Below are 14222 nucleotides of genomic sequence, written 5' to 3'. Positions count from 1 at the left end.
CAATCATGGCAATGTCAATCTTTGCAATGGTTTCTTTCCTCCTCTGGTGCCCCTTCCAGGCTTGTTCCTCCTCTTCTTGTTGCACTACTGGGTCCTCTTCTGGTCTCAGGGAGAATGCAGGGTCTGCCATTTGTTGCTCCATCTGTCTCAATGACTGCTTATTGTCCTGACTAAAGGCTTGAAGGCTGTGCCTTTTGATGTCCTCCTGTGCAAATAGCCTGTTCCTTCAGTCTGCATCTCTTTGGTGGTTGATGCTCACCTGATCCCTTCAATGCAGTATGGTCTTTGGTAATGTCCACACCAGCTGGTTCACCACTTCTTTCCAGGGTGGTAACTCATCAGGCCACAACAATTGATTGTTGGTGCAGTCAGGTAGGACTTGGTTCTGTGCCAACCATGTCTTCCCCAGGATGATGTCATGCTTTCCCAGATCTGCAATCAGCATAGGGGTGTCTGCTAGTTTCCTCCCATCAACCCGCAGGTCCAGCACTATGGCATGGGTAATTGGCTCTCCCATCCTACCGTCGTATCCTCTGACTGGACAGTCTTGACTCAGTGGGAGGGTGCCTATACCAAAGAATTGGGCTAGTTTAATCGCCAGTGGTGTGCTCAAAAACACATATCCATTTGCTCCAGTGTCAATCAAAGCATTAGTTGCAAGTGATACTCCATTTCCAACTACCTGTATGTCTAAAGTGAAGCTATCTTGTTCTCTTCTGAGCAATCTTTGCAAATCAATGCCATAAAGACTGACAGTGTGACTGCCTAAGCAGGAGACTTTGCCTAGGCATCCCCATTTCCTGAGTTGTCATTCAATGTCTCTGGGGTCACTTCCATCCTGTGGAGTTGAGTGGTGTTGCTGTTCTTCTTTTGTCAGGGACAGTCTCAGAATATATGACCCATTCCCCTGCAGTGGAAGCATTTGCCCTGATTCATCAGTTCCTGTTGTGCATTGCCATCAAGTTGAGTGCTGCCTGAGCTGTTGACAGTCTTAGAGGAGTTGGTGTTGGAGTCATTTTGAGAGCTCCAATTAAGGTTACAGTGCTTGATCTCCTGAGCATTGACATTCAAGGACTGGACTACTGTGCCCACATAAGCTGTGAAGTCATTGAAAGTCTTATCATCACCAATGTAGGGAAGAGCCAGCTCCTTGACCTTGTCAGTGAGGTGTCAGTTGAGCTCAATCTTGTATTGGTCATCAGGGATTCCAGCTTCACTCACCAGCAGTAGGAATTTGGCCAGGAACTCAGGGAACTTGTCACTGGGATGCATATACATTGTCTGGAGTTCAGCATCAGCCTCCATACATCAGTGGGGGTTCTGGAATGCAGTAGTGAGGGTCTTGAACATCTGTTCAATGCTGGTATATGGGTCGGTGGCATCCTTGTGCAATCTGACACTCAATTGCTGTCGTGCTAGACCGCCGGTGCGGGAGACAAGGTAGACTCATTTCATCTGGTTGTTATCAAAACAGTCTGCATTGGCCATGAACTTTCCTTTCATCTCAATCATCCAGTCCTCAAACTTAGGCTCCTTGCCATCAGTGAGGAGTGGAGGATCAGGCACCTTCTCTGACTTGCTCAATTGCTTGGTGCTCTCCACAGTGGAACCATGGGAATGCAGTTGCATCTCTGCATAGGCTGTCTTGTACTCATCCTGTTCTGCCATCAATTCATCAATCTGGTTCCCTTTGTCCTGAAGCTCATTGTGAAGGTTCTGGACAAGCTCTTCATCCATCTGCTTGTGGTATTCATTCTCAAGGTCAATAAAGCGGTGGAAGGTGTCAGCAACATAGTCAAATAGTTCATCAGGGTGGTCGCAGCACTGTGCTAGGAACTCTTCATGGGTGATAATCTTTTGACCCTGTTCTTTCATGTCCAGAGTCACACGTTGGCTCTGGGTTCATTCAGTGGCGTCTCATGCCATCGTAACTGGTTCAGTTCAGTTCATTTGATTTGGTTCATTTGGTTCAGTTTGGGGTGGCTCTCTATCACAAGCGTGTGGATCTCTCTGATGGAGTCCTAGCTGTATGCGCTAGAGAGGAAGTTGTAAAGAAAAGAATAAGAGTGATGTTAGAATTATGTGACGGTCCTGAGCAATATGAGTATATTGGTAGATTATCTGACAAAATTCTAACATGAGGAGAGAAAAGGAAAGAGGCAGGCCTGCCGGCGACGAGCTATCTAATGTGTGCGAAGGGTTTAAGCGAGGCTCAGTGACTGTCCATGCTCAGTGAATGTCTATGCTCCGTGACACTCCTCACATACATACAGAAACACCCACACCTGAAAGCAGAACTGGCTCCTTTTGGACCACCATCCAGGGACATCCTAGCTGTCCAAATCAACACCCCCCAGAAGACAGCATTCCTGGTCAACATCTATAATGCTCCCTGTGGAGCAGTTGATGAGGGTCAAGGTCTGGAGTCTCTCATGACAGAGACAACCCCATCTCTCCCCTGCCTAGTAGCTGGAGATTTTAACCTCCAACACCCTATATGGCAGTCCTCTGCCTGACCCTCTCCAAGAGCAGAACCCTTTTTATCTTGGACAGAATCCCAAGACCTCACCCTAACACTTCCACCAGACTGTCACAACCTGGCTTCTCTCGTATCGTAACCTAAGGTTCTAGTTAGTTAAGTCTCAGTTGGGGCACTCACCTGAGTGTCCTTCGTCGTCGTCGTTATATCGATAATGACCCCTCGGGTCTAAGTCGTGATGCGCCGCGTGGTATCTCGCCCCAGTAAGGCTCTGTAAAGAATGCGCTGCTTGGTATATCGCCCCAGCCAGGCTCCGTAAACAAGTAATCCGATAAAGGTGACGAAGTAGAGAAACAAGGCCAACTAAGTACATATACTTAGATGTTGGTTTAGTGCTGACAAGTCTGAACTAGAAAGGTAACCAATGCTTTATTGACAAAGACAATCGCGAAGAACTAAACTAAGTACAGGAATGAGTGTCCTTATATATCCTTCATGATATCAGTATAACATCCCCGAAGTATACTGGTATACCCTATACAGAACTAACAGTATAACTCCCGACTTGTATACCTGTATACCTTCTGCAGGTCACATGAGGTATGTCGTACTTCCTTAATGCTCAGGTCATAATCCCTGCTTAACTCACCAATGATTCTGCCTTAACTCCCCGCATCGTCACGTGAGGCTGACAGGATAAGGTCTGTAACACCATCCAGTTCACAGGTGATTATTCTGTACACAAGCCTTCCCCTCAAACACATGATTCATCCACAACCATCTGACAGGGCTAGAGAGAATAAAACAGACTGACCCTCTGGTCTATTCCCCCTGGCAGGCTGACAACCCCAGAACAACCCAAAACATTTGCTCTACCTGGGACAGGGCAGGTGAAATCTTTCAACAGTGGACTGGTACATGCCCTCCACTCTCCATGTTCCTCTTCACCGACGGCAGCCGCTTGAGTAATTCAGATATGGTAGCTGGTGCTGGATGGTATGGACACTGGGGTGCTTGGAAGCAAGAATCTGCCCGTGGCCATCTCTGTCTCCCCAAGCACGAAGTTTTTGATGCAGAGGCCACCGCTGCATATGAAGGGCTTAAGGCTGCCCTTGATAGTGCCCAAGCCCCATACATGCAGAATTTATACATCCTCCTAGACAACCAAGAGGTAGCACGACAGCTAGTGGGCTCATCCAGAGGCTCCAGCCAGAGCACCATCCTGGCCTTCCAAAAATCACAAATGCCTGGCCCAATCGGCCACTCAGATGCAAGGCTATCCCACCTGGGCGGGTACATGTCCACTGGATCCCCGGACATGCCGGTATTCCAGGGAACGAGCAGGCCGATGAGCAAGCAAAGAAAGGAACTAGGGCTACCCCACAGACCTAGCTCCTCTTTTGGCTTGCTCATCTGCCTGCTCGTTTCCATCGATGCCAGTGTGCGAGTCTGCTTCGCCCGTCGTATATTCCGCTCCGGGATCTCTGGGGGCACGTGACCAGCGCACGTGCCACTTTTTTTCCGACGTAAAATAGCAACTACTACTACTACTACTACTACTACTACTATCAAGTCTATAAATATTAGCTAGGAGTAGTTGAGTCAATCAAATTTGCTGCTCATTGAGAGGCACTCGTTTCCGTGAGATACCACTCGTTCGGGGAGCAAGGACCTGTAGTAGTGGTGAGCGCAACCCTGAGCACCCTCATCATTAATATTTAATAAACAACGACCGAAATTGCTAAGGTCTATAGACCTGGACTAGCAAATTGCACACCGTCAAATTCAAATTTTGTCTAACCGAGTCCTTAACTGCCATTAGATTTATTATGGAACAAACATATTAACAGGAAACACCGTTTCCAAGGGAAGATTAACCCAACATTTGACTCAAATCGAGACACCACACCCAAGCCAGCAGGGCGTAAAATGGCACTTCTCCCGTAAAGTCAAAATGTCACAGTATCCCCAAACAGACATTGTACTCGAAACATATTTTGCCTTCGTGCGTTCAGTTTCAAGCTTAACCGCATATTATGCAGAGCGCAGATAGTTCCCGACTTTTTTTTTTCTTCTTCTTCTGGTAAATCCCATCTCCCCATCTGTTTCTGATAAGGCGTCTCTTGATCGAGAGAGTTCGTTTTCCCAGAGGGGGATGGAAAAGAGAAAAGGAAGAACAAAAGAAAAAAGAAAATGAAGAAAGGATAGGAAAGAGGAAGACAAAGGGTCCATCGGAGAAAGGCAGATGAGGGATTGGAAGAAAATAAAGCTCCCGAGGCAGATCAAGAAGTTCTGGGACCTCGAGCCCTGATTGTTGTGTCATCTTCGTACCAGAGTTTGCCAAGAGGATAAGTGCAAGGAGTAGCTCTAAAGGCATCATTTTCCATGGAAGAGTGTTTCGGAGCGATCGTTCGAACGTATACAATTTCCCGTTCAGCAGCAGTGGTTCCGCGGTCGAATTGCGAGCGACGACGACGTTGCTCATCGCGATACTGCTGGCTAACACGGGGAGCAAACAGTCCTGGATATAATGTTATAAGTCAGTGGTGTCTCCCATGTAGAGTAAGACGTAAAACGGACCGATGTGCTCTGCGTTCTCGATACTCCGACGCATTTTTGATGGGTTGTCTGGCCCAGGGAAACGATCCTCAGTGCCAGCAAGAGGACCGGTTCCAGCATGGAATATCTTTAATCAACGTAAGCATATATACTATTTCCCCTCCTTCCTTTCATGGGGAAGCATACCTTAGGGCGGAACGAGGGGTGTTCGAGCATAACCGAACTGTTACGGAACTTCTGTATGAGACAATCTTTCCCTTGGATGGCTAATCTCAGGTCTCAGTACATAATGTCCAAACGCGGAGAAGCTGTGCTGTAGGTACTTACTTGCGTAGGAAACTTCCGCAACCTTGTCACTGTTAAAGCAGTTCCTAAGAGAAAGTTAACACAATGGTGTGAACTGTTGTGAAGCAAAAAGTGATACGTACCAACTGCGTCCGGCTCGGGCGTTGACAAACTATGGAGTGTAAAAATAAGCCCAAATCGTTCATCTATTGAGGAACATGACTCACATCAATAATATCAATCGGCTAACATAGTATTGTCAGTTTGACTTTAGTACTATGTAGGTTGAGTGGGACTAACTTACGTCTTCGAAATTTATAAAGGCGTAGCCAACACTGACATAAAATCGTGAGTAAAAGAAAGAATAAAAGAGGGCCGGGAGGGAAGGATTATGAGGAAACGTAGAAAACTAACTTGCAATTGTTTGCAAAATCTAGATTCGACGCAATTAGATCCTTTTTGCAGTCAATATTTTACTTTTTCCAGGGATTCTTACCAATTCGTAGATACATGAAGTCATATTTGCCGTAGCTGGTCTCGTCAATGATAGATTTCAGCATGCCCTGATATAGGTTAGAGATGTGCTTGCGGATTTTTCAGATTGATCGTTCCTAACCTGATCGATTTTATTTGGAATGTTGCGCAGCATAATCTGGAGTTCATTAAGGCTTGTTAGTTCGCAGCCAATGACAACAGACTTCATATCACACATACCGTTGTGCGAACATCTAAGCCAAGACGAATCCGTTCGACATCGACTGCGTTTTGATTGCCAGGACGAGAATCAGAGTAACGACCAAGCTCCCGGCGGGGCGATGGCAAAACATTCTCACCCGTCTTAGACATCCAGTCCATGAGGTCAGCATGTTCGCCTTGGGGAACTGTAGAACGGCCCGTAGGGCTTAGCTCCATACAAGGAGTTCGAGTTGGTCGGCCGTGGTTTAAGGAAATGCGCCTAGGATAGGGATCTTCGAAATGGAAAGACCTATCCTTCACTGGGGTCGTCGGGCTCGGAAGCGGAAGATAAGGGTTATTGTTAGTTAGATCTGGATGGAAGTGCGAAACTTCGAGAACGCAGTCCTGTGTAAGTAGAAGAAAGTCAAAATTTCTCTCTTGTGACAAGACAAAAGGCGTGATTCCAAAAAAAAAAAAAAAAAAAAAAACACCCCCAGGTAGGAATAACCAAGAGAAAAGGAGAGGGAAAAGGGAGGAACTTACATCAACCCTAGCACCATTCAAACTAATGGAAGCATTCTCCGCATCACGAGTGTTGAAAAATTCGAGATGAAACTCGCTGACATTATCCTGACTGTTAGACAACTGGCTGAATTTTTTAATGTCGCCAAAAGTCAGGACAAGCGCCTCGAGGGAACGTGACACCGAGTGTTGGTTCAACTTCGGGTTCCTGCTGTCATAATAAACGGCAACCAGCAACTGGCCTTCAAAATCAGAGGTCTTTGGAAGCAGAGACGGATCTGAACGTTGAGCCAACTCCCTGGCAGTAAGAGGGACGATATGCCATTCTGGTCGAAGAAGATGAACCTTTTCGAATGCATTTTTGGCGTCTCGGCTGTCGGTGAAGGAAAGATATACATTTCCCATGGAGCTGAGTTCGGTGAGTACAGGACCTTTGAGAGTCCCAAATTCGCGGCGCTATTTACTCTTGGTCAGCATGAGGGAAATAAGACACATGGCTTTTGCCAGGCTACTCACGTTGAAAAAACCAGCCAAAGCCATATACGAGAGGTTAGTCGGTACATTCTCAATGACAAAGGCACGGCTCCGTCGCTCAGAATCAAGCTTTTCGATTGGCGCGCTGGACGTGAAGTTGTTTCTAGCGAAATGAGCGTTTCCAACGGGACCGTACTCCGGCACGTTGGGCTCACTGAATCTGATGATTCCCGCACCCGGTCCATGTATTTCGGGGTCAGAATTGGCAGCCAGACGGCCGACATTGGAGAAATCACGAGTCAAAGGGGACTCGAATTGGCTTTGACTAGCTATATTACCAGTCATTGAGATCGGCGTGAAGCTTGCTGCCATCGGGGAGAGCTGCACCCGGTTTGAAGGGCCACTTTGTCCCCAAAAGGGGTCTGAGGAAGGCCTGAGCAGTATCAATAGACAGGATCTCATAATGTCAAACAACGTGTTTTCTTTGGACTCACAGCGAATAAACCCTACGGAATCCGGCATCGTTCAAGGGGGTATTGACGCTGGAATCGGAACGCCCCTTTGAACGAACGTCTTCAGGAGAGAACGCCGTGAGCTTGGTATCAGATGATCCATGAGGAGAAGGTGGTCCGTTAGTAGAACCTGGACTGCTCAAAATACGGGAAGATGAAGCGTTGGATCTCATCTCGCCTTTCCCGAGTCGAGACGAAGGTCGATAAGTAGTTAGTAGAGATCAAAGGAAGGATGAAAAAGGATAGCTTGGGCGAACTGTCTCTGGAAAAGAACGACAAATGAGACTGGCAGCCCCGTAAGATCCAGAGACGGAGGGAGAAAAAGAGAAAAAAGAAAGACGAGAAGGCAAAAGAGAGGTGGGAAAATATTAGCCTGTCTCCTCCAGCAGTGTATATTTCGGAAGAAAACAGAGTGAGCAGGTTTAAGAGCAAAATCTCAAGCCAGGCATGTTATAACACAAGCAGCACCATCATGCCATGCCCAATCCGGGGCCTCGAAAGTGGAGCAGGGGAATCACTGAGACCATCCAGGCAGAAAGAATCAGGCAGTCTTTCTGAAGGGAATGTTCCATGCTTGAGTTGCCCTATTAGGCATAGGGGAGTAAGGTGTGGCATCAAACTAACCAAATCTGTGCACAGTATATCACCACCATCGATGGCAGTAAATATTGCAATTAAGAAAGGATATGGGGGAGATTAGCTGAGCCAAACAGTTGTCATTCAAGAGAAGTGAAGACATGTGAAACCCTTTTATCCAGATACATAGCTTGTTTCCTTGTCAAAAAATGTTACAACAAAGTCCCAGGACCAGCAGTGACTGCTCTATAGCAAAGAAAGAGGCATTACGACGGCAGCATCTTCAGCAATTAGAGCAATGGTAAAAACAACAGAGAGAAAATGCCAGCATCCGTTGGGAAAAGGATAAGACAAAGCAGAATGGACGAGAATGACTAGACGCAACGCAGTCTCTTCTTGGCTCTGACCTTGACTACTGCAGTCTTCACTTCCTTGACACCCATAGCGAGACACAGTGTTGTCTTGGAACTGGTAACGGGCATGAGCAAGCTGAGAAGCTCTGATTGTTTAGTATCAAAACTCGATGCACGGTTTCCACCACCTAACAAAGGTTATTACTTCAAAAGACAATGGTCTTTGACAGCCAGAACAACAACAGACTCTTCACCTCACTGGAGTAGATCCATGGAATCATGCACATCCGCTTCAGGATGCATGTTCATCTGGTATACATGTATCTCATCGATAACGCGCAAACACCTTCCATGCAGGCAGGAATTACATGATGCCATTTATAGTATATGCACCAGGCTATTCCTCTTCTTGTCCGGGTATATTAAGAATAACAACATTTGAAATAGTTGATAATATATGCTAAAATAAGTACATATGTCAGGTGGCACTCATCGGAATATCTGTGCCGCGGTTCAAATGCGGAATGCTCCGAGCGGGTAAGTGTCATCATCATCGCTCGCGTCTGCGATACTCCGCGGCACCAAAGAAAAGACATTGATATTACAACCCGGTTGGGCTTACTCCGGATTTTGAATCCTATCCTAATGACACTAGCACGATAGCACACTCCTATCCACAAATACATGTAATCCGCATCTCCCGAGTAGTCGCCATAGCCAAGGAACTCCATCGAAATGCCGTCGGTTGTGCCAGCCCGCAATGGTCCATCGTACGTCTTGAATCAGGTAAGCATCGCCTACAAGTCTTTTGGAAGTCACTTGTGCACCAGCTGACAATAGTGGCATATATAGATTATCATATCGCCTCCCGATACGGACTACCTTGACCAATTGATTCCTTCAATCCGAGAATATAGTGTCGGGAATCGCACGCCCCAACTTCTACAATCGCTGGCCAAGTTTGCCAATGACAAGGAAGCCGAAATCGAGACTATATGTAACACGAATCATCAAGAGTTTGTCACTTCCGTTAACCAGCTTCTCCGCATACGGGAAGGGACTGTAAGCCTGACGGCCGAGATTCTGGACCTGAATCAGTCGATCCAAGCCAGTACGGAGCGGCTAGCCGAGCAGAAGAAGGCATTGGTTGAATCACGGAGTCATCGGCAAAACATTGACGAGACCTCTCGCGCCATACAAGATTGCCTAGAGGTTTTGCGCCTCGCGAATCAAGTCCATGACTTGCTTGCAAAGAAGAATCACTATGCAGCCCTACGTGCCATTGAGGAATTGCAGAATGTACACCTCAAAGGAGTTACTCAATATAAAATTGCAGAAATGATCCAGCGTTCAGTGCCGGCAACGCAGAAAGCGATAGCCGAAGCAGTCATGTCTGACTTGAATACTTGGCTCTATCGAATTCGCGAGATGTCACAGTACCTGGGCGAGATAGCGCTATACCACACGGATTTGCGGAAATCGAGACAAAAAGAGAGAGCGCAGAAAATCCCATACCTGGGAAATTTCAAGCTGAACTCAGCCATCGAGTTAGTATCTGACGAGGACGAAGAATATGACTTACTGCAGAATGATGAACTTCAAGTGGACTTCACGCCACTCTTTGAATGCTTGCACATCCACCAGTCACTTGGACACATGGACAAGTTCAGGCTTGAATATGCAAACACACGTCGGCGACAAAAGGAACTTCTGATCCCATCATCAATAACACTAATCGACGAAGATGGGGCCGGTCTACACAATCTCCTTGAGGAGATAGTAGGTTTTGCGATTGTGGAACGGTCTACTATGAAAAGGGTCCCTGAGCTGAGATCCCCTGTTGATGTATTCCACCCTCTCCTCTTTGTATTTGTGAATAGAAAGTCTCTGAAATGGGTATGGTATTAACAATCTACATAGGTGGGTGAGCTCTGGGATTCAATGTGCCAGACCGCTGTCAGTTTGATATCGAAGGCGCTCTATGAAGTTGACAATGCTGAGAGTCTGCTGAAAATAAAAAACCTCATCGCGTTATTCATGCAAACAATGAACGTAAGTCTTGTTGCCATTTCAACTACATACTGTGACCTTTGCTAACATGACCAAATTCAGACTTGGGAGTTTCCAGTCGGGGTCTTCGATGGATTCTTGTTGACCCTTTTTGAAAAATATGCCGAGCTTCTCAAGAAGAGATTCAGCGACGATTTCCAGGAGGTGAGTATATTACTGCTGTTTCTGTTTTTCTTCCATATCTTACCTGTCATAGATCGTATCTACGGATGATTATATGCCTATGCCAATACAGAGCTTGGAGGAATATGAAAAAGTCCTCAATGTTAGCTGGTATAGCCCCGAAAAGCCACAGGAAGAGCAAGTGTAAGTTCCAGCAGAGACCACTGCTGGTTTTTTTTTTTTTTTTTTTTTTTTTCTGTATTTTCTTTTTTTGTCCTTTCCTCCCCATCCTCTCTTTTTTTGTCTGCCTCTGTCTCAGTGTTAACGACATGTCTAGTTTTCCATGCGTTTTACCATTCTCTCAGATGTATCCTCTCTGTTGCATCGACATTCGTAATTTCCTGAATCAGTTTTATTTCTTCGCGAACGATGATTTCTCTCATCCAAATGTCATCGACGATACGTTGAAAGATGTGAGTATCCTTTGGCTTGTTGTCTGGTTTTTCAACTGACAGTACCAGGCCCTGGATGAACTTCTATCGAACAAAGTATGCGACACTCTTGTTGAGCGTCTCGCTTCCCAGTATTTGGGTCAGATTGTTCAAATCCTCATAAACTTGGAGCATTTTGAACTGGCCTGTCGTGAACTTGAGTCGCTGCTTGCTGCTGCGAGGTCACAAAACTCTGCTGGAGGGTCAATCGCTTTGAGAGCGACGGAAAAGTTCAGAACAAACAAGAAAGCCGCGGAGAAGCGTATATTCGAGGTCGTCAATTCTAAGATCGATGATCTCATTGAGACCGCAGAATACGACTGGATGGCGCCTGTCCCTCCTACGGAGCCCAGCAACTACATGCAAACCCTGACCCGATTTCTATCTAACATAATGAACTCGACATTACTCGGGCTTCCAACAGAAATCAAGGAACTGATTTATTTTGATGCTCTGAGTCATGCTGCAAATATGATCCTAGTATGTTCTACTTTCTAATATATTAGGGCTTACTAACACCTTTTAAGGCACAACCCCTCTCATCGGACGTGAAAAAGATCAATCCTAATGGTGTCATGGCTCTCGCAAAGGACGTCGAATATCTCACTGAGTTTGTTGACAGTCTTGGGGTCCCTATTCTACGAGAGAATCTTGATGAGCTACAGCAAACGGTACAGTTGATGCAAGCGGACAACACGGACGAGTTTTATGACATATCCACGAGGAACAAGAAATATGGCCGCGTGGATGCATTGAATGGCCCTGTCTTACTAGAAAAGTACTATACCCTCATCTGGCACTTGATTCAACATAAAGGCTAACCATGAAGCAGGCTCACACGCACAGTTCAAAGCCCCATGAAAACCGATAAATTCTCAACACTCTCCTCGAGATTTGGAAAGAAGTCCTGACGCCCATCCGTATGAAAAAGAGGTCAGAACTCTCGCTGGCAATCATGTAATGCTATCTACTATTTTATCAATGATGCTTGATACTCGAGTAAAAGAGTTATGTAGATATGGCACCATCAAACACACAACGTATAGCATGATCATTGCATACGCAAGTACGCGCAAATATAAGAGACAGGAGGGAAGGGGGGAAATGAGAAAGACAAAACACCAATATATGTCCACCAACACATACTAAGTAACCTAAAACCATTCGCGTAAGAATAAGAAGAAAAAAATGGAGAGAGAAGACACGGAATGAAAACATGTAATAAACTTGTTTGGCATCCACAGAAAGTCATCAAGGGAAATCAAATGTAAGATACCATCGGTTTCTAGACATTGATGGCCGATGATTTTTCTCACTATTCAAATTAATTAGCCACATTTTTTGAAATAACGCTGCTAGAACAAATCGTCCTTCTATGCAAATACAGAACGATCAATATCACATACCTGTTGTGGCGGTAGATGCGGATAAGCAGCATACATTCCCTCAAACATTTGAGATTGCGGTTGGCCATATGCTGCTGTTGGATCCGACTGCACCGCCCCTGTGTACATTGTGGGTTGAGGTCTATATTCTTGATCTTGAGGAATGCCATGCTGGCCTAAAGATCCGTAATCAGGCGGGGCCATGTGATGTTGATGTTGAACGCCAGGTTGAGACGGTGGCAGTGGACCTGTAGCCCCTGGTGCAGAAGAGGCTACAGGAGCTCCAGCTGTCTGGCTGGATCGCTTTGCATGAGAAGCCGCCTCCTCTCGTGGCACTATGTCAATGAGGAAATCAAACATGTCAGACTTGGAAAGAGCGGCTGCAATATCAGACCGCTGCAAGGTGCGACGTTTGTTATCCTCGGCATGGATCCACGCTCGCATGGTTAGCTCAGTGATGAAAATATCACAACCTTTTGCGAATAAAATCGGCGCCTCTGCTGAGATCATCTTGACCTCTGGGTCAGCTTTCATGACCTTCTTTATGCGTGCCAACGGCAGTTGGTGTATTTTATAGTCATGATTATCAGATTCGAGATGGTTGATTACGTGTTGCCAGTATGTTGTAAGAACATCACGGGCTGTCCCTTGTAGACCTTGGTTGACCTAGATCGAGGTCAGTTCCATTCAAAACCATGCATTCACGCACTCACATTTGCCCAAGTGCCAGTATACAATTCAGCCACTGGTGCATATCCTTGTGCTGAGAGCTAGGCCACGCACACAGAGTCAGTAGAAGTTTAATACATTATGGGCGAGTCTTTTGTTTGTGTAAAATGCCGTGGGACTTGAGAAAACCTACAGCTGCGCTGGCACCTGATATACTATGTCAGCAAGAATTGCAAGTGCGCAAATTATGGGTTTGCGATTCGAATGGAAAGTCTTACCATAATGCCCACCATTTCTGATATCATACACAGGTTGCTGCCTACCCTGCTGCTGCCCGGCACTTTGGGAAGTAGGCTCCATGGTGATCAAGAGCAACCAAGAAGTTATACTCAAAAATGGTGTTATCTATAAACAATATTTCGCGAAAACACTAAGTGATGATTTTCTCGACAATGGTGTGGCGGATCGCGTGAAATGCGACGCGATGGCGGAATAGTCTTGAGCTAGAACCTCGACTTTCTAGCGCGTAAGATGAGAATTTGTACTGATAATGATATGATACCCTCAATAATTAGAAAAGGGAAGATTTAGTGTTCATCCCGTCCAGTCGTGATGCTGATAGATGATGATGTTTTGAGCCCGAGTCGAGTCAGCGGAGAAGCGCGCCAAGGAGTGACAGTGATTACTGTATGTAGGTGCTCAGCTCCGACTGACGGTTGCGGAAAGATCCGCAAAGCCCCGCGAGCCTGATAGTACATACATAGTACGTACTCCGGAGTAGTAGTACAGTTTCTACTGCACTCACAATACGATGCTACTAGTACTGTGTATTTCGTGTGTAACTCTAAATCTATTAGGCATTGGTGGATGCTGATGATATATATATATTCTAGCACCTACTACAGAGTAGTTACGATAAATATATTAGCAAACCTCAGTGATGTACAGGTCCTGTACAGGGGTATAGAGTACCACTTGGCAGTTCTACTACATACGTAACGACACGAATTAAATAAGCAAAGTGATATCTCTTTTTTTTTTTTTTTTTTTTTTTTTTTTTTTTTTTTTTT

The 14222-nt window shown here is 45.8% G+C and overlaps 8 protein-coding genes across 8 annotated transcripts; 3 read left to right on the top strand and 5 right to left on the bottom strand.

Annotated features, from left to right (window-relative positions):
• Positions 1-268: 268 nt before the first annotated feature.
• Positions 269-703, bottom strand: ASPGLDRAFT_125098 (retropepsin-like aspartic protease; the record flags this gene model as incomplete). The annotated part of the gene is made up of 1 exon (XM_022540536.1): positions 269-703. A coding segment is annotated over one exon (435 nt), but the record flags the coding sequence as incomplete, so codon positions are not given.
• A 78-nt stretch (positions 704-781) lies between these two features.
• On the bottom strand, positions 782-1278 carry ASPGLDRAFT_57815 (uncharacterized protein; the record flags this gene model as incomplete). The annotated part of the gene is made up of 2 exons (XM_022548283.1): positions 782-1155; positions 1222-1278. The coding sequence occupies 2 exons, from the start codon at positions 1276-1278 to the stop codon at positions 886-888; spliced, it is 327 nt and encodes a 108-aa protein (XP_022401620.1). The 3' UTR covers positions 782-885.
• Positions 1279-1446: 168 nt separating this feature from the next.
• Positions 1447-1875, bottom strand: ASPGLDRAFT_35366 (uncharacterized protein; the record flags this gene model as incomplete). The annotated part of the gene is made up of 1 exon (XM_022544553.1): positions 1447-1875. The coding sequence occupies one exon, from the start codon at positions 1873-1875 to the stop codon at positions 1447-1449; it is 429 nt and encodes a 142-aa protein (XP_022401619.1).
• A 283-nt stretch (positions 1876-2158) lies between these two features.
• On the top strand, positions 2159-2917 carry ASPGLDRAFT_46859 (uncharacterized protein). The gene is made up of 2 exons (XM_022546543.1): positions 2159-2757; positions 2800-2917. Exon 1 carries the CDS (start codon positions 2226-2228, stop codon positions 2514-2516), a length of 291 nt encoding a protein of 96 aa, XP_022401618.1. The 5' UTR covers positions 2159-2225; the 3' UTR covers positions 2517-2757; positions 2800-2917.
• A 1844-nt stretch (positions 2918-4761) lies between these two features.
• Positions 4762-7679, bottom strand: ASPGLDRAFT_25554 (putative meiosis protein MEI2; the record flags this gene model as incomplete). The annotated part of the gene is made up of 14 exons (XM_022543497.1): positions 4762-5000; positions 5060-5165; positions 5225-5304; positions 5366-5409; positions 5467-5495; positions 5551-5568; positions 5628-5658; positions 5738-5756; positions 5820-5886; positions 5940-5975; positions 6038-6403; positions 6542-6976; positions 7037-7427; positions 7489-7679. 14 exons carry the CDS (start codon positions 7677-7679, stop codon positions 4762-4764), a joined length of 2052 nt encoding a protein of 683 aa, XP_022401617.1.
• A 705-nt stretch (positions 7680-8384) lies between these two features.
• On the top strand, positions 8385-8957 carry ASPGLDRAFT_1488450 (uncharacterized protein). Its single transcript, XM_022541978.1, has one exon. It carries the CDS (start codon positions 8563-8565, stop codon positions 8875-8877), a length of 315 nt encoding a protein of 104 aa, XP_022401616.1. The 5' UTR covers positions 8385-8562; the 3' UTR covers positions 8878-8957.
• A 213-nt stretch (positions 8958-9170) lies between these two features.
• On the top strand, positions 9171-12009 carry ASPGLDRAFT_35363 (Rab GTPase-binding exocyst subunit SEC15; the record flags this gene model as incomplete). The annotated part of the gene is made up of 9 exons (XM_022544552.1): positions 9171-9221; positions 9288-10301; positions 10356-10487; positions 10548-10649; positions 10702-10811; positions 10945-11080; positions 11129-11578; positions 11626-11876; positions 11931-12009. The coding sequence occupies 9 exons, from the start codon at positions 9171-9173 to the stop codon at positions 12007-12009; spliced, it is 2325 nt and encodes a 774-aa protein (XP_022401615.1).
• Positions 12010-12354: 345 nt separating this feature from the next.
• hapE (CCAAT-binding factor complex subunit HapE) lies at positions 12355-13512 on the bottom strand (the record flags this gene model as incomplete). Its single annotated transcript, XM_022541998.1, has 4 exons — positions 12355-13149; positions 13197-13253; positions 13346-13359; positions 13431-13512. The coding sequence occupies 4 exons, from the start codon at positions 13510-13512 to the stop codon at positions 12472-12474; spliced, it is 831 nt and encodes a 276-aa protein (XP_022401614.1). The 3' UTR covers positions 12355-12471.
• Positions 13513-14222: the final 710 nt, after the last annotated feature.

The sequence above is a fragment of the Aspergillus glaucus genome, assembly GCF_001890805.1.
Source record: "Aspergillus glaucus CBS 516.65 unplaced genomic scaffold ASPGLscaffold_9, whole genome shotgun sequence".
Lineage (NCBI taxonomy): Eukaryota > Fungi > Ascomycota > Eurotiomycetes > Eurotiales > Aspergillaceae > Aspergillus > Aspergillus glaucus.
Note: the sequence above shows the minus strand (reverse complement) of the source record. Positions and strands in the feature narration are given on the sequence as shown.

Excerpts from the sequence above, each read along its gene's own strand:
- ASPGLDRAFT_1488450 (XM_022541978.1), top strand. The coding sequence starts at position 8,563 with ATGAGCAAGCTGAGAAGCTCTGATTGTTTAGTATCAAAACTCGATGCA.
- ASPGLDRAFT_46859 (XM_022546543.1), top strand. The coding sequence starts at position 2,226 with ATGCTCAGTGAATGTCTATGCTCCGTGACACTCCTCACATACATACAG.